The 25,721-nt window shown below is 40.7% G+C and overlaps 1 protein-coding gene and 1 long non-coding RNA gene across 2 annotated transcripts; one reads left to right on the forward strand and one right to left on the reverse strand.

Annotated features, from left to right (window-relative positions):
- Window positions 1-722: 722 nt before the first annotated feature.
- LOC135703753 (uncharacterized) lies at window positions 723-11,130 on the forward strand. The gene is made up of 2 exons (XR_010517753.1): window positions 723-900; window positions 9,403-11,130. It is a non-coding gene; the product is annotated as an uncharacterized LOC135703753 (long non-coding RNA).
- A 10,120-nt stretch (window positions 11,131-21,250) lies between these two features.
- LOC135703652 (PITH domain-containing protein GA19395) lies at window positions 21,251-22,068 on the reverse strand. Its single transcript, XM_065224932.1, has 3 exons — window positions 21,708-22,068; window positions 21,545-21,649; window positions 21,251-21,487 (listed from the first exon to the last, which is right to left on the reverse strand). The coding sequence occupies exons 1-3, from the start codon at window positions 22,028-22,030 to the stop codon at window positions 21,277-21,279; spliced, it is 639 nt and encodes a 212-aa protein (XP_065081004.1). The 5' UTR covers window positions 22,031-22,068; the 3' UTR covers window positions 21,251-21,276.
- Window positions 22,069-25,721: the final 3,653 nt, after the last annotated feature.

Raw genomic sequence — 25,721 nt, forward strand, 5'->3', positions numbered from 1 at the left:
AATGGTCTGCCACTAAATGTTGAGATAATTTATTAATTATTGAACTATCACACTGTATACCATGAAAAAGCGGCCGGTTTGTGAGTTTTTGCCTGTTTTCAAGTAAGGAGTTAACAAATCACCAGCTGATATTTCGCGGCGACTTTACAAAAGAATACAGTCAAGCAAAATCATCATGCTAAAATAGCTAGGATTTGTTTTACTTCTTATTTCGCAAATTTCCTTTCGAGTGTTATGACGTCGTCACCATCGTCTCCCACAAAGTTTACATTTTTCCCTCTACCAACCCATACGTCAGGGCTAGATCTCCACACCTTGTATAGACCAGGTTGAGAGCGAAGAAGAATTTCAATAACATAGGCGAGACGTGCGGAGAGAATAAAAGTAAATCTGATTTCACGGCCAACTAATTTATTTTTCTGCAAGGTTTGGCAACCCGCAATTTTGTGTTTACTTCAAGTGACATTTAATTTGAGTGACTGTCATCTGTTTCAGCATCACGGTAAAATGAATACTTTTTCAACCGTATCGGTAGTATCGCTATTCAATGGAAGTATTTAAAGGCACAATTTTCGACAACTCTAAGTGAAACCAAAATTACCACATTGGAGGGTATATTCTACAGAGCGTTGCACAAAATTATTCAATCTGCGATTGTTGCTTCCTGCCATGTATGAGTGAAATCTCTCTTTTTAGGTCTTTCACCAATTTTACTATCTTCGTGAAGCGCTTGTGTTTATTTACATTGCTCGATTGGAACCGCGTTTGACGGTTCGATTGGAACTTTTGGCTTCAGTCTTCGCGCGTCTCTTATTTAACATCGTCACTGATCAATAATAGGAATTATTTTGTATAGAACGCTAAGCGCGCCTCTTCGCTCCCACTATGACAGCGACCTAAGTGAAAGCACGCAATTGGCGTTGACGGCGACTCTGTAGCTCTTTACTCCTATGGTAAAATCCATAAGCAAACGTCAGACTGTGCGTGAAACATGGCGGACTTCGTACTATCCTTTCACTCCACCGAAAAATCCCATAAGAAACTGTCAATCTTTTCTAGAAGAGACGATTTTTCGACGGTGCCGTCAACGCCAATAAGCTAATATGAGGGAGTTAGAAGGAAAGGGGATCGATTCTCTTCATCGACTTTCTCTTTTCACAGCTTTATAAACAGATTTTGCGCTATATCTGCCACATAGTTTGATAAAGGAGGTTCTCATCTAGCATCCAGAATGGCACAAGAATCAAGGAATGTGTTTGCAGCTGAATTATTAACGAAAGAGAAAGTCGATGAATAGAATCGATCAAAGTCACGTACACCCCTTTCCTTATAGCCCAGTCATATGAGATAACCAATAAGCTTGAAATGCGAACAATAATAAGAAGAAGAACTGGCTTTATACTTGAAGAAATTTTCAATAATCTAGAACAAAGATACATATTCATGATGCCGGACATTGAACATTTTCCAAAATCACATATTTAAACGTAACGGTAAATTGGCAATGTTTGAAAAAATGATTACTCAGCAATTTATCGATAGATTTGAAATCTTTTAATGCTGCATAAATCTTTAAAGTCTGTGGTTTCAAGTGGCGCCAATAGATTTGAAATTTGTCAATAAATGACTGAGCTATGATGTTTCAAACATTGCAAGTTTGCCGTTATACATTTTATGAGAGGCATCGTGTTTGGAGCAGAGGTGGCAACAGTACATTTTTTGAAAAACCATCGTCCAGAGCGAAACAAAACAGCCAGCACACGGGCGGCCGTTTATAACTACATTCCAAGCGAACAACGGAGATAGAGAATAAATAAAATCTCGCAGCCTGATTTTTCCAAACAGTTTATTGTAATGAAATTTTAGCTGCAGGCTTGCATGTGACAGTAAATTACCAACTCCCTTATTTACGCATAATTTTAACATCAATGCTTATGAGTGGTCAGTCTTCATTCTTATCTTTTAATTCCATGCAATAAACATCAAATAAATGCAGTAATTAGCCAGAAATCAGCAAAATTCTACACGACATAAATTTATGTCGCGCGCGCCGCCGGTCTTGTATGCTTCTTTGTGCAAAAATGTTCTGTCGCTGGCAGAAAGCAGTTTAGAAATGTCATGACATTTTTGCAGCTTGCCAGTTTGTTTTTGTGTGTCGTCAAAATGGTTATCGCAAAAAGTATCAAATGTTAAGGAAAAAATGTTAAACTCCAGGACTCGTGCCACCACTGGTTTGGAGTGTTAACTTACCTTACCAATCAGGCTAAGGCCTTGTTGTCCTCTGCTGTCCGAAGAAGTCGTCTCCACTCTACTCGATCCATGGCCATACGTCGCCAGCCTCGTAGTCTACGAAGGTCGCCTACTACTTTGTCGATCCACCTTGCTCGCTGCGCGCCCTGTTGTTCCTATTGGGTCGCTTTCGAGAACCATTTTAACTGGGTCGCCGTCCGTCATTCTTACAACGTGCCCAGCCCACCGTAGTCGCCCATTTTTTGCAATGTGGACGATGGATGGTTCTCCCAGCAGCTGGTGCAGTTCGTGGTTCATTCGCCTCCTCCACGTTTCGTCATCCAGCTGCACTCCACCGTAGATGGAACGCAACAGCTTCCGTTCGAAAACACCAAGGGCGCGTTGGTCCTCCACGAGCATAGTCCAGGTCTCGTGGCCGTAAAGGACCACCGATCTAATCAGCGTCTATCTATCTACAAATTTCGTGCGACGGCGAATTTTATTCGACCGGAGCGTCCTCCGGAGTCCAAAGTAGGCTCGATTCCCTGCCATAATGCGTTTTTGAATTTTTCTGCTGGTATCATTTTCGGCGGTCACCAGTGAGCTCAAAAACACGAACTCGTCGACCACCTCGATTTCGTCACCGTCAATCTGAACTCGGGTTGGGAGGCTAACATTGTCTTTCCTAGCACCTCTTCCTCTCCTGTATTTTGTCTTCGATGTGTTGATGGCAAGTCCAATCCGCCTAGCTTCAGCCTTCAGTCTGATGTACGTTTCCGGCATCGTCTCAAAGTTCCGTGCCACGATTTTAATGTCATCAGCGAAGCCAAGAACCTGGATGGACTTTCTGAAGATCGTGCCACGTGGTAGCGCGGGCACCCATGAATCCCACCTGGTATTCCCCACGAACTCACTTGCAAATAGTGACAGGCGGCGGCATAGAATTTGGGAGAGTACCTTGTAGGCGCCGCTCAGCAGTGTGATCGCGCGGTAGTTGCAACAATCCAACTTGTCGCCCATTTTGTAGATTAGGCATACGATACCTGTCATCCACTCTTCCGGTAATATCTCCTCCTCCCAAATATTGGCAATAACCCAGTGGAGCTCTCTAGCCAGTGCTTCACCACCATATTCACTTGGTAGTTGATCTACACCAGTTGCATTGTTGTTCTTCAACCGACCGAGCTCCTCGGTGTGTTAAGGACCTTGCATAATTTTCAATGCTCATGGAATGCCGGCGCCAGTGCCATTCGCCATTGATCAATTGGCAGCGATTCTCGTAGCTTGGAAGACGAAGTGGGTATCTCCAAGGCAGCTTACGGAGCGCGAAGCGAAGAAAACGTCGTTGAACAGATTCAATTCGCTCGGCCCCATTATTGTAGTTCGGGCTCCAGACAGCAGAGCAGTATGCCAACGTAGATCGTACGAGAGAGCAATAGAGCGATTTCCAGCAGTGAATGTCCGTGAAGTTCTTAGTAATCTTGAAGACAAAGCCAAGCGTTCTGGACGCTTTGTCGACGACATACGATATATGGTGTGAGTATGTCAGCTTTGAGTCTAGAAAAACGCCTAAGTCTTTCACGCAGTGCACCCGTTCGATAGTCGTGCCTAGTAGTTTGTAGTTGAAAATAATCGGTTGGTTCTTGCGTGAGAAAGTAATAACTGTACACTTAGCTGGGTTGACCACCAGTCGGTTTAGACTACACCAGTCAGCAAAGATGTCAATCTGATTTTGGAGAGAACGGCAGTCGGCGAGTGAGCGGATGCGCAGAAAAACTTTCAGATCGTCTGCAAACGATAATCGTGGCTCTGTGATAACATGATGAACTTCGTCGAAGTAGAGGAGAAATACCAATGGTCCCAGATGGCTACCCTGAGGTATACCGGACTTTGCGCAGAAGCTTGCTGAGCGACAAGTACCCAAAGTTACTGTCAATTGGCGCTCCGTGAGGTATGAACGAAACCATCTCAAAATATTTCCACCGATCCCTAGCCTATCAAGCTTAGCGATCGCAATTTCGTGGTTCAGCTTATCGAAGGCTGCCGTAAGATCTGTGTAGATAACGTCCATTTGGGTCCGACCAATCAAACTGTCTGTGATGTAAGACGTTAGGCACAGCAGGTTCGTAGTTGTGGAACGCCCAGTTATGAATCCGTGTTGATCTGTACTTAGATATTGCTTGCAATGCGCATTTAGGGACTCTATGACAACCAATTCAAAAAGTTTTGATACAGCACTCAGCGACGTGATTCCCCAGTAGTTGTTTACGTCGCGTTTGCTTCCCTTTTTATGAACAGGAAACATATCCGCAGTCTTCCAGCAAGACGGAAAATGCTGCTGGAAAGAGAGAGCTGAAATATGCGGCGCAGTGGATCTAAAAGACAAGTGATGTTGTTTTTAAGAATAGATGCTGCTCTAGAAATCGTATCTGTAGTGGCTTCGACCATGCTGAGCGGTTGATCAAAGGAACATTACTGGCCGCGGAAGTAATGATATTAGCGGAGAGTTGCTCGTCTTCAAACACACTAGCAAATTTGGCTGAGAACAGGTTGCAAATGTCTTGTTGATTTCCAGCAGTTTCACCATTAAAAATCATGGAAGAGGGTAAGCCGACTTCCCTGCGTTGCTCATTTACGAAGTTCCAGAAGGATTTCGGGTGTGATTTTAGCCTCCTTTGATAGCGTTGAAAACAGAGACGACTTAACCGCTTATACTCGTGGTTGAGTCTGACATAGTAGCATTTCAGCGGAGTTTAGTGAATCTTCTGAGAGCAGCCTTCTTAGTTCTTTTCAACGAAGATCTTTCGTCATCGACGGGACGCGAGAGTCGATATGGATGGTCTTTTTGGAAACGTGTCTGTCAATGACATATGCCAAGACGTGAGAAAAGGTTTGTGCAGCAATGTTGACGTCTACAGGATCTAGAATATGCTCCCAATCTATGTTAGACAGCACATGGACGATACTGTGATGGTCAGCTCTACGGAAGTCATATAACACAGCGTTTGGAGTGCTGGTGAAATCATGGACAATATTATTTTCGATCACGATAACTAAAGCAGGGTGATGATGCACTTCCTTGACTAAAGGTTCGGGTGCCGTGGAGAGGAAAGGAGCTGTATCACGAGCAGAGATCCAGGGTGCGGTTGTTTTCATTCAACAGGCCATTGATTTGTGACAGAATTGCGGTACTATAACTGTCCAGGAGCTGGATGGTTCTTACGTGGAAAGATGAACGCTCGTGATCAGGACAAAAGAAACCACTCTAGGTTGGAGTTCATGCAATGTCCGGTAGGTTAAAATCGCCAAGAACAATAACTTCGTCGGAAGGGCCTGCTTTGTCTGAAGCGGCCAAGACGGATCGACAATGTGCGTCAATAAGCTCCAAGTCACGGGTTCTATCTGGAGGAATGTACACTGCACAAAGAAGCAATTCACGATCACCAAGTTGAATAGCCACCCACATTTGTTCAACCCTGTTCCAGGAATCGTCCTCGATAAATTCTGCTTTCAGCTTGGAATTAACTGCGATAAGGACGCCTCCCCCAGTAATTTTCCTACTATTATTCGTGTTTCGATCGCAACGAAATATTTCGTAGCCAGCACCAAAGACATAGTTTGAAATGGTTCGATAATTGAGCCATGTTTCGGTCAAAACAAAAATGTCGTAGCAGTGATCCACGGAGCCGTTCATACCGCCAACGTTCTGATAGTAAATCGTTATGTCCGACCTCCGCTGTTCGGGAACAATGGAAGGTTCAGCGTGTAGTTGCGTTTGGGAGCTGGTAGATGTCACTTGACGGAGGAAGGATGTTCGAGTAGGGCCGCTGGAAACCAAGATACTTTCAGGCGATAATATATTCGTCGGTTGATCATACTTGCCAATAACAGGAATGTGGAAGACCCCTTCTCCCATCTCAAACGCAGGGCCGGGACGACTGCTGGTTGCTGGCAGGAGGGGCTCGACTGCGATGAGCGGAATAGGGGCTTCCTCAGGGCGGACGGCAAGAATGCGTCCCGGAGTGCAGTTGACTGTGGTGGCTCCATGTTGCCGACCATCACCACCATCATCATATGATCATCATCAGGCTTAGATTAGCTTGGGACCGAGTACCAGAGCTGAGCCAAAAAGTTGAGGACGTTATTTCGGGACCTTCTAGTCTTAGAGTTACCTCTATGGTAGTAGCGAGGAACTTCAGATTGCGTGTAAAATATGAGAAGAATACAAGGTAGTTCTGATCAAAATTCCAAGTAACCCCTGCATTGGATTCAAAGGAAATTTGAATGAAAATTCGAAAGAATTTCTGATGTTAATTCCTAAGGATTTCTGATGATTATTCCATGATAATTCTGAGGTGAACTCTGAGGAAATTCAAAGCAGAAATCTAAGGGCATTGTAAGGGTAACTTCATCAAGTTTTTGGGATAAAAGGAATCCCGTGCATAATTCCAAGGGACATTTCGTAGAATACTTCAGGGTGTGCAAAATGGAAAATCAAAATTAAATCTGAGAATAATTCCAGGAAAACTTTAAATAAATTCGGAAAAGAATTCCAGAAGAGCTCTGACTTGAATTCCAAACTAATTTTGAGGAGAAATCTCGGGAATAATCTAAGAAATTTGTGAGGAGAACTGCAAGAGAATTCTTCGGAAACTGCCAAAGCGATTAGTAGAATTCCAAGGGAAGGAGTAAAATTTAAACAAAATTATGAGAATACTTCCAAAGAATTTGAATGTAATTCCGGGAAAAATTCCGCGAATAGTTCCAATGTAATTTTAAGGAAAATTTCAACGGAAATCCGAGAAGTTCTAATGGGTTTGTCAGGAGCATTCCAATGAATTTATAGAAGTCCTGAGCAGAAGTAAATAGGAATTCCTATAATATTTAATGTTCCAAAATTAGTATAAGTATTAGTAATGCTGAACTTCGATGTTCCAAAGATTGTGAACTTGAAATAAATCATTTAATTGTGTTTACCCTGGCAGGAACATTTTCAATATCTTGAACGCAGACTTCAAAACTGTAAGACATTGATTTGTTTTTTCGTTTCAAACAGGCTTATAACTGTAAATTTCCCGTGATAGTCCTGGAAAAACCTGAAAAACTCAGGGAACTTTATTTACCTAGATGAGTAGACACCCTGGTAGACAGCTTAAGAGGGAGGAGTAGCGGGTGTCTACAGGCCATACAAATTGTGGAAAACTGTCTAAGGAGAGTAGCGAAAGTGAAGAAATTGACCCTAGGGTAGCGGTGGGGTCCATCAAATCCTCCATCAAGACCCGTCTACGTAGTTGAACAGTACATAGACAGCTCCTTGGGGCCGATTTTCTCACCTGCAGTTAAGCCTTAAAGCATGTTTAACTTTATGGATAAACCAGGCTTGAGCAGCAGAAGCGTAGCCCGCTAGGTCAAATATTCTAGGATGGTCCTAGATTTTTTACTATTCTGAACCCCGGATCTGTTGTAACTCTTACTTATCCTAGTTTATTAAAATATAATCCAAATATAAGATCTATGTGTTCATAACAAATTATCAAAATCTCATGCTCATTTGGCTCCTTATTTTAAAAAACTAAAGCAGTTTGAAAAATGGCTCTCAAAATTTTTTTTTTTATTTAAGAGGTTTTAAGCCTAAAGGCTGGTTCGCCTCTGGGAGATGCGAATAAGTTGGTTTGAGCCATCCAATATTTAAAATTTACGATTCATTAAATTTTAAAGAAAAGTTTGGCTTCTTTTAAGAATATTCTAAGTTTAGTTTCGTTGACTGGATCATTTTGCAGGATACTCCGGATGGTTGTGTCTAGGTCCAGGTTCGTTCGTACTGTTTCAAACTGCGGACAATTTATTAGAAGATGTTCCACCTTAAGGGGAACCCCCGCAGAACTGGCATGTTGGTTGAGAGAGGATGATATGTAGTGCTGATGGGTGATCCTTGTATGTCCAACTCTAAGACGGGATAATACTTGTTGTTCCCTTCGACTTTTCCTGTCCGGCCATCTTCCTATATCTCCTTTTATTTTCCTTAGAAAAAGGACTTCGTTTGATGCCCACTGCTGCTCCCATGTACGATTAACAGATTGCGTGATTGTTCTGCGAATATCAGAACATGGTATGTTGAGGTCCCATTTTTCGGAGCTTCGGCCAAGGCAAGCGAGACGGTCTGCTTTCTCGTTGCCTTTAATGCCGCAGTGGCCGGGTATCCAGCACAATGTGGTGTTAGCTCGGGCGGCAATCTCGATGGATTCTGTCTTGGGTTCTCCAAAGCTGCCAGAACACTAGCCGAGTCTGAAAGTATGATTGTAGGAGTGAAGTCGTCAGCGCTACTGTTTATGGCGTGTAGAATGGCTGCTGCCTCAGCAGAAAATACAGAAACCTGATCTGGAAGCCTGTGTGCAAGACATAGTGATGAACTATGTACTCCGATTCCAACCGTTCCATTCGATCGGGACCCGTCAGTGAAAATTTTGATATGTGTAGCATATTTAGTTCTCAGTAGATGATTGACTACAGCGGCGGTTCTTCCTAAGGAGTCACCAGCACGAACTGCTCACTTGATCGACCAATCGATTTTGGGACCGATGTGATTCCATTTCCGATCTCCAACCCGGTGGACTTCTGCTACCGGAGGGAAGTCGATGCGTACTCTTGAACAAGGTTTTTCGCTTTTTCAAGGATGAAAATGTTTCTGGTTTCTCCGTATGTCTTTTGAATATAGCTGATGGCTCTGCTGGATGCTGCAGTCGTCAGTAAGAACTGAAACAGAATGACACCAGCTTCTACACATGTAGCCAAGGTAGGTGAGCTTGGAAGAAGTCCGGAAGTTAGTCGTATCATCCTATTGTACACGGGGCTTAGAGAGTGGATCATTGCTGCCGATGACCGAACAGCAATTTCCAAACCGTAAAGTAATTTGCTGGTAACTATAACGCGCTATACCGGGGCCTCCCTTAGCTCAGTCAGTAAAAGGCGCAGCTACAAAGCAAGACCATGCTGGAGGTGGCTGGGTTCGATTCCCGGTCCGGTCTAGGAATTTTTCGGGTTGGAAAATTTCTTGACTTCCCTGGGCATAGAGTATGATTGTACTTGCCACAGAATAATTATACTAATGCAAAAATGGTACAGGCATCGAAAGCTCTCAATTAATAACTGTGGAAGTGCATCTAGAACACTAAGTTGAGAGCACGCAATAAGCTAATATGCGATATGCAATAAGCTTGAAATGCGAAGAAGAAGAAGAAGTATACCGCGTCCGATGTTCTGAAGAGATATTCTGTTGTTTGTTTTGTGTCTATACCGCTAATCGCTTTAATCAGATGGATTCTACATTCAGTTTCTTTCTTAACCAAATTGAAGTGGGCATCGAAGTTGCACTTCCGGTCGAAGGTAACCCCGAGTACTCGCAACTGTTGTTTGAATGGGATTTCTTTCTCACCGACAATTACAGGATTGGTCCACGGGTGGTGTTTTGAATTACAGAAATGTGTAATCGAGCATTTCTCGGCAAGGACTGAGCCTTGTGGAACTCCGGTCTCTTCTTTGAAAGAGTTGGATTTAGTGTCACCGATAAGGACTTGGAATGTTCGCTTCTTCAGATAACCCTGGACAAATTTGCCCATGTTGCCTACAATATCCCAGTCTATAAGCTGTTGTAGTACAGCAGGACGCCAAACTCGGTTGTATGCTATCGAGAGATTCAGAGTTGCGATGGCAACGTGCTGCCCATTCGACAGGGCATCGTCGATCACTTGACCAAGAGATGCTAGATATGGTCCGGTACCTCTGCCTTTAAGAAAAGCAAATTGTCGAGAGTCTAAACAATTGTGCTCTTGTAGTTCGGTGATAAGTCGTCACCCATAACCTTTGAAGTACAGTTAGTTAGTGCAATTGGTCGGTAATCATGTGGATCGGTAGATCCCATATTCTTTTTAGGAATCGGGATGACAAAACTGTGGCGCCAGTCAGTGGGGGCACTCAAAATAGATAAGGTTTACTGAAATTGCTGAAAACTTCCTACATACTCAATCAATGAGCCCGGTACAGTATACATATACAGTAAAGTCTCGAATATTTGCTAGAACAGCAGTAAATATTTCAGAAAAGTTTATGCATATCCAGAAGGATTACAACTCTTTGATTTTGTGTTGGGAATAAACAAAATCTAGACCTATTATTTCATACATTTTTTTTTGATTATTTTTTTCAAATATAAAATTGAATTTGTTCATTGCACCAAGTGGGCTTTAGCTTTTATCGTAGTACGAGTTGATTCTTTTTTGAGAGTTAGATAGCCATCGCACTGGTAAATCATTTCAGATCACCTCTGAAAGCCTGTTCAAACCTTTTCCAATAGCCTCTTCGGAGAGCATAAATTGAGCTACCCAATGAAAGTATGTCATCACTAGTCGATCACTCTATTTTGCTTAAGTCTGAGCTTGAATCCCCTATTTTTCGGTGTTCCAATGTTTGTATTTAACATCAGTGTAATTCGTTGCTAACCATTTAACTATCAACATTTATTTCAACAAACAACCTATAAATCCTTTCATTGTTGTGCTGTTCCAAGTAAAATCGAATAAATTACTACATTTTACCAAACTTGTATGAGTAAGCTACGCTGAGCGAATGTAAAAGTTAAATAGAAACATGATAAGATCATAGAAATAAATAAAATACGTTACTGGGATCCAATCAGGATCAGGAGATATGCGGCGAGTGTGCGACTGACAGCAATATTTCCCCAACCCATCAAACTGGAATAAGGGGGGAACACAACAACGCTTTGAACTTACAAGAGGACAAGATTGATGCTTACATTTAATGGACGCTACAAAGTACACATAACCAAAATACATTTAAAACATTTCATTAAATTTAACTTCAGCGATACAAAGAGTTCTTAAATGCTTTCTGCTGTTAAATGCCTTCACTTTCCCTCACCATGGAATCCAACGTATGCACTTCAATCTATACGTGTGTGAGCGTGTTGTACTGCATAAACAACAAATGGAAAACCTTAGCCATAATGCTACATAACCAACATGTGTGAAACAGGACATAGATCGGTATTTGAGGTTTTAAATGGTTGTTCGTAGGGCTCTATCCCGTTTGGCATAAAGGCTTTTTGGCATAAACATGAGAAAAGAACAGCTCATGTTCAAAAGAAGGGTAAACACCAAATCATATTCATCATACCAAGCGACCATTATGCCAAACGGGATCGAACCGTTCTTAGAGCGTTCCGACTGCATACACAGTCATTCAATAAGCTATACATATACACATATTATACAATTAAACTAAAAGTGTAACCAATAGATGTCGTGTCTTGTGTGCGTGTGTATGTATGAAACGAACTCCGTTAGCAGGTTAACCGTGTTCGAAATGTTGAAAATCGTGGACAAAAAAATATATAGTTACATTTACACATACAGTAGGAATAACAGAAGCTGCTTCGTTAAAATGACCAAAACAAATAAAAAGGAATTAAGGCGTAGGGCGGCTGTAATGGGAAGGACATTGATTGTTGAGGTATTCGTACATTGTAATGAGGAGAAATGCTTTAACTAATTTACACACTCTGTTATGCAACGACGCGAGTAGTCGAACAACAAATAATAGTAACGATAAGAAGGATTAATCACATGGAGTCGTTACGGATCGTAAATTTGGTAGACTATCAATTCCGGCTTGAATTGTTGGGATTTGCTGTAACATATTTTTTTTTTGGTGATGTCGCTGTAAAGAATGTTTTTTTTTTCGATTAAATATGTTAAGCATATTTACATGATTCGGTTATTAGCTAGAAGGTATGTTATATTTGCTGTAGCTATTATTAATTATTATTGTTCTATTACTGTATAGGCGCGTAACCTATGTTATTGTGATTTTTATTATTACGGAATATTTTTTTTTGTTATAAATGAACTGTTTATATAGTGTTTGTACGACTACGATTTATTTATATTTAGTTTACTTTGGATATGCAAGACGTACGAAAGCAAAAATGAAGAGAATGACGAAAGCAGTTGGAAATAAATATGAAAATAATAATGAATAATAAGTTTAACTATTTATCCGAACAGTCCCGTACATTTGACACGCTATTGAAAAACGAAGAAATACCTAGCTACTGGTTGATTACAGTATTTTCTTGAGTACACACTGTGAAACTGGGAGAAGCTTAAAGAGAGAGAGCGAGAGAGAGAGAAGGATTAGTAATTTTCATTTAATTCCACTACCTGATTTGCTTAACCTTGACAGATACGTTTATTTCGTCTACAATGTGCAGACTTGGGAGAAGTTGATCATTGAGGTAAAGTTGATCACTACCTACACCGTTCTATTTTCGTTACTCAACAGTTCTTTTTTATGATATAATTTCTTCAGTGTTTTGTCATGTAGTTTTAAATAGTACAGTCAGGAATCCTTATTGCCGGGGTAACGGGGGCATGAATAAGGAACCGCGAATAAGGATACCCACAGCTTATGGGATTTTCACTAATGGGGGCTGTAGTGGATTATCTCATTTGTTTCAATACATAAAGCTATACTGTCTTCGACAAAGTTGCTGTACTGGGTTAGACCAACAAGCCTGTGCCATTGGATTCGGGAAATTGAGAACTACGCCGCTAGAGGCGCTTCACTTTTATGTTACTTATGACGGGCGCTATAATATATGGATCATATTTCCAACATAGAATATTTCGTGATCCTGGCCATATAGAAAGTTACTGTCTTCAGCAAAGTTGTTCAGGTGACCAAGTCCTTTCGGATGGTGGCCATATTAGTTCAGAACTCTCTCACTACGCAGCGCTAGTGTGCATGTGCAATTCCTATATAAACTGTATCTCGAGAGCCTGGCCATATAGAAAGTTGCTGTTTTCAGCAAAGTTGGGCATGTGATCAAGTCCTTTTGGATGGTGGCCATATTAATTCAGAACTCTCTCACTACGCAGCGCTAGTGTGCATGTGAAATTCCTATATAAACTGTACCTCGAGAGCCTGGCCATATAGAAAGTTGCTGTTTTCAGCAAAGTTGGGCAGGTGATCAAGTCCTTTTGGATGGTGGCCATATAAGTTCAGAACTCTCTCACTACGCAGCGCTAGTGTGCATGTGCAATTCCTGTATAAACTGTATCTCGAGAGCCTGGCCATATAGAAAGTTGCTGTTTTCAGCAATCAGGTCCTTTTGGATGATGGTCATATTATTTCAGAATCCTCACACTACGCGACGCTAGTGTGCACATGAACTTCCTTAATATGTTATGACTCCAAAGCTTGTCCATATAAGATTTTGCTGTGCAATGTGAGAACAGGAACCGGAAAAAGGATGACGTGTAGAGGCCGGAAATCGATGTCAGATGCCATTTTGGAATCCAAGATGGCGGCCATCGGTTCAAGAAAAACTCCAATGCCGTACAATATGGATATTTTTGGAAAGGGGATGACGTGTAGAGGCCGGAAATCGTTGCCAGACGTCATTTTGGAATCCAAGATGGCAGCCATCGGGTCAAGAAAAACTGTCAAATACCCTATAATACGGGTATTTCCGGAAAGGGAACGACGTGTAGAGGCCAGAAATTGATGCCAGAAGCCATTTTGGAATCCAAGAAGGTGACCATCGGGTCAAGACAAACTGTCAAATACCCTACAATATGGGTATTTCCGGATAGGGAATGACGTGTAGAGGCCGGAAATCGATGTCAGACGCCATTTTGGAATCCAAGATGGTTGCCATCGGTTCAAGAAAAACTGTCAAATACCTTACAACATGGGTATTTTTGGATAGGAGATGACATGTAGAGACAGGAAATCGATTTCAGATGCCATTTTGTAATCCAAGATGGCGGCCATCGGGTCAAGAAAAATTGTCAAATAATCTACAATATGAGTATTTCCGGAAAGAAAACGACGTGTAGAGGCCGAAAATCGATGCCAGATGCCATTTTGAAATTCAAGATGACGGCCATAGGTTCAATAAAAACTGTCAAATACCCTACAATATGGGTATTTCCGGACGTGTAGAGGCCGTAAACCGATGCCAGACGCCATTTTAAAAACCAAGATGGCGGTCATCGGTTTTAAGAAAAACTGTCAAATATCCTACAATGGAGGAATTTCCGAAAAGGGACGACGTGTAAAGGTCAGATATACATTCCAGCCGCTATTTTGGAATCCAATATGGCGGCAACATGTTTTCCATAAATAAGGCTTACCAAGAATATTGCGTATAATTTATTGTGTATAGCGTATCATTGAGCAAGATTGCAACGTAACGTGGAAAATTCCTCAAAACAATAAAATGCTTTGATTTGTTTTGTTTTTTCTATCGTAAGCTACAGATTTATTCCACATTTTATTTTCTCTTTCGATAACAAAGAACCAACCAGCGCTGTCATGTTTTATGCATTCTAGTCACTCTCGTTCTTCCACACCGTGAGATGGGTCTCGACTTCCCTTAGCAAATCTTGCATTTTTGCACTCCGTTCAACATTGCTGTCCAATGGCCGTAGTTCCACTGGCACAGGCTTGTTGGTCTAACCCAGTACAGCAACTTTGTCGAAGACAGTATAGCTTTATGTATTGAAACAAATGAGATAATCCACTACAGCCCCCATTAGTGAAAATCCCATAAGCTGTGGGTATCCGCGGATAGCCCGGCAATAAGGATCCGGCAATAAGGATTCCTGACTGTACTTCTGAAACGTGTTTCCTAACAAACAATACATTCTACCGCTCTAAATTTAAAATTTTGTAGAAGTGATAAAATATGCATCTTTTACCTGCTCCTCAAATTCCGATCATAATCAGTATTTGTTTTGGTGCTGTGTTTGACGAAATAATTTAATTTTACTTTAATATTAGGTCGCTGAACCCGAATCTGGAATCACATTTTGTTCAAATGAACGATTCAGTAGGGGAAATGGATGTAATGTCGGCCGAAATGCCCCTAATTTGGGCACATACATAAATTCATCAATTGACTAAATTTTCAATAGCGACAAAAAATATTCATTAGTGCCGTCCCAATGACGCGTTCATCTAGACAAAATTGAAAAATAGCGATGGACCCAATCTTAGATCCATAGGCCAACATTAGAGCCATTTCCCCTATTATACATATGATTTTATATGAAAACCAGATATGAATTGCCTACATTTAGGCGTATTTTCAACTATTTTGCAGCAGCAGCATGCAATTAAGCATGATTATTGCATTGCATAAAAACCTGCATGATCAACTTCACCCCAGAATTGAAAATAAACATTTTAAAACTATTTTCAATGCTAAAAAATAATCTTATCATGCCATTTAACAACTAAATGCACACATTAAAAAAGTTGGAAGGGTTGTATACTAGATACGACCGCAGGGTTGGCGTTGGATAACGTCTGTTATGTGTTGTACTTAATTGTGTATATTATATTTTAGGAATATTCCTTAATAACTCTTTTGCGAAAGTTTGGTGGCCCTGAAAAGGGCCGTTTTGTTGGTCTGATGTTGTTGGGTTTGCTCTACTCTGTCGCCCTGGAGGAGCTTTGAAATGATGTTGGTAGTTCGAAGACAGACAGCATCTCCCCTTTCAGCGTTCCCACACCCCAGTATAGTCCCCAAATTTAAGTGTAACCGTGATATTCTGGAAAGAAATTGTCTTCAAAACTAACTCTTTGTCGAATTATTGGTGGCCCTGAAAAGGGCCGTTTAGGTTGTGGTTTTGGAATGATGGTTATGCCGAGCATGGGTACCGGATGGCGATGGCGATTTTGATGAGCGGTTTGCATGCCGGGCGCTTTGCTTCAACCACGAGTGCGGTGAACTCCGGGTAAATATTATTACCAATCAGTAGAACAGCGCTAGGTAGTATGATGAACCGGGAAATCCACTCGAGATGTCGAGAGGGTAGATGGTTGTTTTGGAGGTTGTGATGAGGACGATTTTGGAACGGAACGGGTTGTGCACGATGATGCATCGTTCTTCTTCACACAGTCTGTGAAGACGAGTTCGATTCTGAAATAAGTTTTGTAGAAATGCAATAAAAATGGAATCTATGGCTCTGCGAAGATTCAACTTTCGATATTCAAGTGTCGGAAAGGCATAAGAAAATGAATCGTTAAACTCTTTCTTGATAATGTTGTGGCCCTGAAAAGGGCCATTTTTCCAATGCGCTCGGCGTAGTTGCCCTTGCGGAGCAGACGGTGAATACGACCGACTGAGAACTGCAGCAGCTGGGCATTCCATGACGGCGGCACAGTATACCGGAGCACTGGCACCAACGCACTCGGCGTAGTTGCCCTTTCGCCCCCAGGCTCTGCTGCCGTTGCTCTGCTTCCGCTGCTCTGGTACTGCTGCTCTGCTGCTGGGTGGACGATCGGATAGACAATGATGGAACGGACGACCTTGTTGGACGCTTATATAGTAGAACAGAAAATATCAGAGGTGTCAGATACTCGCATCTGATGTCTCGGTTGGAGAAAGTATAAGAATATAAAAAAAAATCAATCGATTTTCACCATCTTTAGACAATGGTTTACTTTTAACCATTTTTCAATAGTTTACAGAATGAAATCAATAGTTTTGAAACATTCAGCAAATTGCTAGAAATATTTCCAATCGATTGATGCCATTATCTCGTAAATCTATCGAAAGACGGTTGAGTTATTATCGTTCAAAATCTTTTAATTTTTCGTAACGCCCTACGCTTTGGTCAGAGAGCGTATAGGGCGTCGTTGTGCCAATTTGGTCGTGGCACATTTCGAGTATGACAGAGTGATTGCAGTTTGCTCAAAAGTGCCTGAGTAAAATGCAAGTATTGTCGATGATTACCCGTAGTTGTTACAGTGAAGATATACACCCATATTCTCGTTTATGTCTGGACGTGTTTGCCATACAGAAATTTTTTTTATTTGATTTTGTGTGGTGGATGGGTTTCGGGCGTGGACAGGCATATGGGTGATAATATTAAGTTTACGTTAGGATAACGTTGAAACATTGAGAAATGTATCGCTTCAGTTTAAGAAGCACTTCACTTCGCAACCGATGAACCATTCTGACGGCCCACATTGCCGTGCAGGCGCCGTGTGTTGGCAGGGTCCAATATTGGACAGTTTGAAGCTTATAAAGTACCATCAGTTAAAACTGTATTTTTGAACTTTATCTCTATACATTCTTAGATGTTTCTTAGTAGATTATCATGTTGGTGTAAGCTGATTCAAAGAGTAAATGGTATTAACATTGAGCTGTCCATAGTTGGGCGTTGTTGAACTTCTGGTACTTGCACAACATTTCATGTGAATACCAAAGTAACCATATAATCACAAAATAGCTTTAGGTGTGGGTTCAGAGTGGTACAATGTCACTGAGATATGGTTAGTTGGGTATTCAGATGAAACTATTATTTTAAAAAAACTAATCCTGGTTGTATCTCTTTTTCGTTTTTTCGTTTGCATGTAACACTGTTTGATATTACTAACTGCACCGAGCCTTCATTCCGGGTGGTAAGCGAACCTGAAGAAGAAGAAGAAGACCATAAACCCTTCTCGGAACGAGTGTTTTGTTAGTGGACCTGGTCTGCGATTCAAGGTTGGACTCTGTGATGATAAGTATCACATAACAGGTAAAGTAGGCAGCACCATCTTTATCGAAATGTAAGTATTATTGACAATAATCATAACTAGATTATATGCAAATTTATATGATAGGTACCTGGATCAACGTTGTTTAAACATGCGCATTCAATCGTGACGGCATCTATTTCTGCATTTTAAACCTACCCAACCCTTTTCCTTTCTACAATCCCTGAGCCGCTGGTTCACCATAAGTGTACCTCGCAGAACTTTTTTAACCCCCATGGGTAAAGATGCTGTGTTGCTCACTCCTCTCCCCTTCCCTGGTGTATTATGGATGGTGTGAATATTCACATCAGTGACATGGCCCCTGACCCCCTTGTACATCATAAAATGAAAATGAAAATGAAAATGAAATCTTTTAATTTTTCGTAACGCATCCAAAATGACTGTTTTCAATTTTGTACCCCCGTATGTTGCCGAAAGACGTTATCCAACGTCAAAAGCATTCACTAGTACAGGTTTGAGAGGTGTTTGTTCGTGAGCCAAATATATGGTTGGACAAATATTTAGGTTTATCAGTAAAAAGTGATCAACTTCAACCCGTTTTACGGTACATATTCTGAGACACACACTATACACAATAAGGTGTAGCGTTACTTCATCAAATGGAACTCATTACAGTCGCATACCAAAAACATAATGAAGACAGGAAAAATTACGTCTTCATCCTTAAGGACAAGTAGACTTTATCCCAAGAAAAATTACTGAGAATTCGGCCTAAATATGCTTTGAGTTGCCTATAACGCCTATAGCCGAAGACAACATATCAAGAAGGCTGGCAACTTTGCCTGAATCCAAGCGACAGACACAGTAGCGCTGCGCTCTAGCAAAGGTGGAAGCAATGCATAGAATAATGAGAAAATATACAGACCTTTGCTATCCAATTCGTTCGAAGCATTTACCTTTGAGCGGCAGATGACGCGATTCTGCCTGTCTCATACCGGACGTATGAGAAAATGGAAGAGTTGCCAGTCTTCTTGATATGTTCTCTTCGCTATAACCGTACATCTGTTCGCAAATGAAAAATTGTAATGATCTAGCAAAAGGTCCTCACATCTATAAAGTTAATTCACCATGTAAAATTATTGAATGATGTGAATGATGTTCACTAAAAATATTCGAGAAAGCGGAAAGCGTTTAACTCAGTTTTTTCACAACCATTATTGTCCAAAAGTTGGACAACTTCAAATTGGTGTATTTCTATTAAAAATGCATAAAAAAACCTGAAATGCTGCATTTGGAAGTTGAGTGTATATACAATGGTTGCTATGATGAGTTTACACCGTTTGCTCTCCAGTTTTCAAAATGAAGTCCAAGCAAGAGGAGTCGCGTGTCAAAATTTTGCTCGCGCCAAGTTGGCAAAATTGCTGGATGTGGCCAAATCGACCGTGACAAACGTTTGGGGAGCGTCTTTTGACCACCAGGAAGCCCAGAAGCGGCGACAATCGTAATCCGGACGTGGCAGCGACGACGAAAAAGGTGACGGTGAAATATAAGCGGAATTCTAACCTCTCCATCCGGGACGTCTCTGGCAAGCTCAATGTCTCCCATACTACTGTGCACTAGGCCACGAAACGAGCCGGATTGTCGACGTTTAAGAAGGTGAAGGTGGCGAACCAAGATTACAAACAAAACACACCATACTGTTGGTAATACCATAGAGGTAACTCTAAGACTAGTAGCAACAATCAATACGAAACTAACGATTTTAAATTGGCTCACTACTTGACTAGCCTATTGGTCCCAAGCAAACGATTAACGTACCCCATTCTAGTTGAAATTCTAGTACTACGCAATGTTTGTTTTGATTTGCTATGAAAGTTTGACAGATAAAATGAGGGGTTAGTGGAATTTCCTATGTTTCGAGGGGTGATTAGCTTGGGACCGAAGACCCGGTGGTCTTAGAGTTACCTCTATGGTATTAGTACATGAGACAAATATTTGTCTTAATTTGACAGATACATTAAATGTATCTGTCAAATTAAGACAAATATTTGTCTCATGTACTAATACCATAGAGGTAACTCTAAGACCACTGGGTCCCGAAGAAAATCAAAACAAACATAGTGTAGTAATAGAATTTCAACTAGAATAGGGTACGTTAATCGTTTGCTTGGGACCAATAGGCTACTAAAGTGGTGAGCCAATTTAAAATCGTTAGTTTCGTATTGATTGTTGCTAATACCTTTAGGAAAATCCACGAACCCCCTCATTTTGTCTGTCAAACTTTCATAGCGAATCAAAACAAACACAGTGTAGTACTAGAATTTCGACCAGAATGGGGTACGTTAATCGATTTACTTGGGACCAATAGGCTAGTCAAGTAGTGAGCCAATTTAAAATCGTAAGTTTCCACCGGTTGGTAATACCAACAATCAATACGAAACTAACGATTTTAAATTGACTCCGAGATTGACTCACTACTTGACTAGCCTATTGGTCCCAAGCAAATCGATTAACGTACCCCATTCTAGTCAAAATTCTAGTACTACACAATGTTTGTTTTGATTCGCTATGAAATTTTGACAGATAAAATGAGGGGTTCGTGGATTTTCCTAAAGGTATTAGCAACAATCAATACGAAACTAACGATTTTAAATTGGCTCACCACTTTAGTAGCCTATTGGTCCCAAGCAAACGATTAAAGTACCCTATTCTAGTTGAAATTCTATTACTACACTATGTTTGTTTTGATTCGCTGTGAAAGTTTGACAGATAACATCAGGGGTGTGTGGATTCATGCAGAACATGCAGGGGTGAGTGAAATAGCTTGGGACTGCTTGGGACCGTTGTTCTGGTACTGAGTGAGCCAAAAATAATAATGATTTTCTTCGGGACCCAGTGGTCTTAGAGTTACCTCTATGGTAATACCGTGCCTTTACTGACTAGGCTATGAGGCCCCCTGGAAATGTTTGTTGGGGTACCTTAAAAATGGTTTATTAGTTCTAAATCTTTTGTTTAATTTATTTTCAAGTAACTTTTAGAACTTGTTAAAGTGCACATTTTTGTCGAATAAAGTAAATCGACATCTTTTAAATGTCAACTACGTAGTTATCATTTTACGGACCATGTACGCTTTCCGTGCAATATTATTTACTAGAATACATTTTTAAACCGCTAAAATGTGCACGGTAGAATGTAACACCATGGCATGTAAAAGGTTGTATAACAATCCTTTTCCAACAAGAACGTTATCAATGCCTAACTCACTCCTGAGATGTTAGATTATAAGAATTTTGAAAGAATTATGTATCTCATTAAATCGAAACAATTTTTTGTTCATCAAAACAAAACACAGTTCTTATATTATATTGAACCTAGGTATTAGTATGCAAAAGCTTACAATTACTTCTGTATCTATAAATTTATTTTTCCAAACAAAAAAGTATTTCACAGCGTTTGAAGACGACAACAGCATCCTTATTGAATCTGGTGATTAACCGGATCGAACAAGTCAGTCTTGTGATCCGCCACGTTCGGTCTAGATTCGTAGGTGCAGATTGTTACTCCGTGATGATGTGCCTCGCTAAATTCCCCCTTCAGCCCGATGTAATAAACGGTGGTATTAGGATCGCCATAGTTCGTTGGAAAGTGAATTGATAGATGATAAACGGAGGAAAATGTGACGACTCTAAAAAGAAGATGGTAAACGTATCTACGACAGTCGTTCGATCTGTATAGCACTCACTTGGTTGAATATTCAATGACGCCATTGGAGTCCATCTCGAGTTCATATTCCTGATCTGCCTGAGCTCCCACATCATCAAAGGTCATCTTTGGCCGATTTTTAAACCTAAAAAATAGATTCCGTTGTAATAGACAATAATATGATAGCAATCAAAATCACTTACAGTCTCATCTTCTTCGGATGGCTATCGTCATTCGCACCGACCACGATGATCCCCTTCAGCTTGACGTTCCCGGTGAAAGGAATATTAAACAGCAGCTCTTCGTCGGCATCGCTGGTGACAAACTTATCGAAATCCAACCGCTGATTGTACGGTTTGAATACCGTCTTACCGGATCCTTCCGTTTCCTCGTTCAGGCACTCCACATTTATCATGTCGATTTTCTCGTACAAACTGTATTGGATGCCCATTTCAAGCTCATCGTCGATTCCGAGCGCTTCGTGGGCACAGGCCCCGCCGTGGCCATGTGGGTGATTGTGGGACATTCCGATGGAAGCGAATAATTCCGTAATCAACAAAGGACGCTATTTTTTCGAGATTACGATTTTCGTTCTAAAAAAGATCATAACAAAAACAATCAGCCGCTTTCGGTTTCGGTTTCGCGATGACATTTAATTTTTTAAGCGTTCGTGTAAGCGACGGTTCGTTTGTTCGAAGCAAAGTAGGTAAAGCGTTTGCAGTGCTTCGAAGTATTTGGTACGAAACGATAGTACACTAAAGTCGCTTTTTACACGGCCAACTCCAATAACTCAGCGACTGAATTCAATCAACAATCAATACGAAACTATCGATTTTAAATTGGCTCACTCTTAGGGGTAAGACAACTGCACTCAGAGTTAATATATATGCAGTGAGTAAATTTGAGTTACTCATATTTACTCAAAAACAAACAAAGAAGTCTAATATTTTTCATCAAATAATATTAAAACAATCCCCGTCTGAGAGAAGGTTTTGATTTCAAGATTGTTTAGGTCTCTTTTGCTTTCTAGGATGGATGGCTAAAGTGTAATGTCTGAAGTTTTTGGTGATGTGGTGGTGCTAGTGTTTCCATATCCCAGCCATTTATAACTACCCGGGCATCTTAAAATAGCTGAAGACTCTTCCCGGAAATCGGGAAATATTTAAGGTAGTTATTTATTAAAATTTGAACTTCTTCAGGATTTCTCCCGGAAGATTTTCCGACAATTTCTGGAAGTTTCTTCCAACTTCCCCTTGAAGATTTTGACCAGCTTCTTCAGAAGGATTCTTATGATTTCTCTGGGAGGTCTCGTCTGACTTTGCACGAAAGTTTCTTCCAACATCTCCTGGAAGTTTTTTTTTTAAACTTGCCCTGGATCATCTTTTCATTCCAACAGTATCAGATTACAATCAGAAGTCCTACCGCTGGAAGTCGAAACTATTTCCCATTTCATCCGGACTTCCAACGGAAAACTTTTCTGAATTATTCTGAATGTTTCATCCGGCTGCCTAAATTTGCATGGAAGTCTCTTCTAACTTCGTCCGGGAGTTTCCCACAGATTGTGTCAGAAGCGTCTACCGGTTTCGTTTGAAAGATTCTTCACCAGGAAGCTTTCCTGCCTTCGCACTAAAGATTCGTCAAACTTTCTCCGGAAATTTCTATCAATTTTCCCCAAAAGTTGTGTGGTCATTTTTAATATAACATATGTTTATCATGGTTTTCGTATAAATAAACTGCTTCTCGGGAAGTTAAACTAGTTTTCTGGGAATCGGGAAATGATAATTCTGGTAAATTGCCCGGGAAGGAAATACTAGATGGTGTGATTTCAAGCCTAAGGAAGTAAGAATTTGGCTAAATGTTTTCAGGAGATTAATTTAGCTCATGAAAATTAATACTCAATCTCACAAAATCGGTCAAAGAGGTTTCATATTTTGTTGCACTACATGCCTGAAATGAGGAAACTCTTTCGTGATTAGCAACATTTTATTTGCCAGCATTCATTAAGGAAGAGGGGTTTAAATCTCTGAGAATATTTAGCTGGAAAATGTCAGAGTTAGAGTCAACTATCTCCAGAAGCGTTCGTTGTTTTCCCTGATACTAATGCAAAAAGACATTAATAGACACGAGTTGAAAAAGGTTGAACAGGAACAGGTTGAATTTTCCTCGTCTGGTGTTGTTGTGTTTATCGATATTTAACCCAAAAGGAGCATTGTTGAATGCAGTCTTTTATTTCATTGTTCATCCCAGGTCCAAATAGGTTAGTTCTGGCCAACTTCATAGTTGATTCTATTTTGAAACTTAAATGAAGTTTGTCGATGAGCGATCGTCGAAAGAGTGTATGAAGGATCAAATACCATTTTTTAATACTGGGATTGTCCACAATCTACCTTTGAATTGATTGGATTATATGGAATCCCCCCTGGACAGTCATGAATCCCCCTCAATAGTGAGTGCAATTCTTCCTGTGATTGTCCGGAGTCCTTCCTGGGATAGTTCATATTCCTTCTTTGGATTTTCCGAAGTTACCTTAGATATTGTTGGGAAACCGAACTGGGATTGTCTGAAATTCCCCCTAGGCTTGTTCGGGATCTCTACTGAGACTGTCATAAATCCTCTTTGCGATTGACTGGAACCCTCCTAGAGATTGTACAAAATCCCCCTGTAATAGAACGTCATCGGCATGGCAGTAAAGCAAGACAGCTCTGACTGTTGCGTAAGGTCACCATAGAAATCTTCCATCGATTTTAAAGGAACAGCTTGTAGTTCCTTTCATACACGTGCAATTGCCCTTTGATTGCTGAAAGATTTTCCCAGTAAAGCTTTGCAAGCGCACCGTTTAAAATGTTGTTGCTTTGCTTTGCTTGACAGTATCGGTTGCTATGTGTATTTTATGTTGAGCAATGCGAGTTACTCAGAGTTACTCAAAATTAACTCCCATTTTACTCATGATCAAAAGCTGTCTTGCCCCAAGGGCTCACTACTTGACTAGCCTATTGGTCCCAAGCAAATCGATTAACGTACCCCATTCTAGTCGAATGTTTGTTTTGATTCACTATGAAAGTTTGACAGATAAAACTAGGGGTTAGTGGATTTTCCTATGTTTCGAGGGGTGAATCGATTAGCTTGGGACCGAAAATAGTACCAGAGCTGAGCCAAAAAGTTGAGCACGTTTTTTTCGTGACCTTCTAGTCTTAAGCTGGGTTTAGACTAGGCAAGTCAAATGATCAACTCAGTTGAATCATAGAGGTAACTCTAAGACTAGAAGGTCCCGAAATAACGTGCTCAACTTTTTTGCTCAGCTCTGGTACTATCTTCGGTCCCAAGCTAATCGATTCACCCCTCGAAACATAGGAAAAACCAATAACCCCTCATTTTATCTGTCAAACTTTCATAGAGATCTCCAAGCGCAATCTCACGAACACTAAAATCCAACATCCATATATAAAAATGAAGAAGAAGAAGAACCTAAAAGGTATCGCGATATCACTACTACTTAAAAAGGTAGCGCGCGGTCTCACGCACACTTTTGTGCATCTGGAGAACTCTATAGCGAATCAAAACAAACATTGCGTAGTACTAGAATTTCGACTAGAATGGGGTACGTTAATATTTTGCTTGGGACCAATAGGCTAGTCAAGTAGTGAGCCAATTTAAAATCGTTAGTTTTGTATTGATTGTTGGTTGAATTCAATAGGCTTAAAAAGTTGAGCCTGGTTCAACTTTTTTTCAATTCAAGTGAATTGATCAAGTCAGTTGAATGGCATGGCTTACACGTTCAATTCGCGTTCAAGTCAGTTGAATTCAAGTGACTTTATCAATTGACTTGCCCTGTCTAAACCCAGCTTTAGAGTTACGTCTATGATTCAATTGACTCAGAGCATTTTCTTTCCATTTTAAATTTACTCATATTTGGAAAAAAAAACTGCAGTTACTCATTAGCCACAGACATAACTCTTAGAAGAAAATTCTTCAAAAAATATCGTCAAGCATATTTTGCATGCGCACTAGCACCAACAATCAATACGAAACTAACGATTTTAAATTGGCTCACCACTTTAGTAGCCTATTGGTCCCAAGCAAACGATTAACGTACCCTATTCTAGTTGAAATTCTATTACTACACTATGTTTGTTTTGATTCGCTATGAAAGTTTGACAGATAACATCAGGGGTGTGTGGATTCATGCAGAACATGCAGGGGTGAGTGAAATAGCTTGG

The sequence above is a fragment of the Ochlerotatus camptorhynchus genome, unplaced genomic scaffold, assembly GCF_037179485.1.
Source record: "Ochlerotatus camptorhynchus isolate MF236.1 unplaced genomic scaffold, CSIRO-AGI_Acam_v1.1 ptg000220l, whole genome shotgun sequence".
Lineage (NCBI taxonomy): Eukaryota > Metazoa > Arthropoda > Insecta > Diptera > Culicidae > Ochlerotatus > Ochlerotatus camptorhynchus.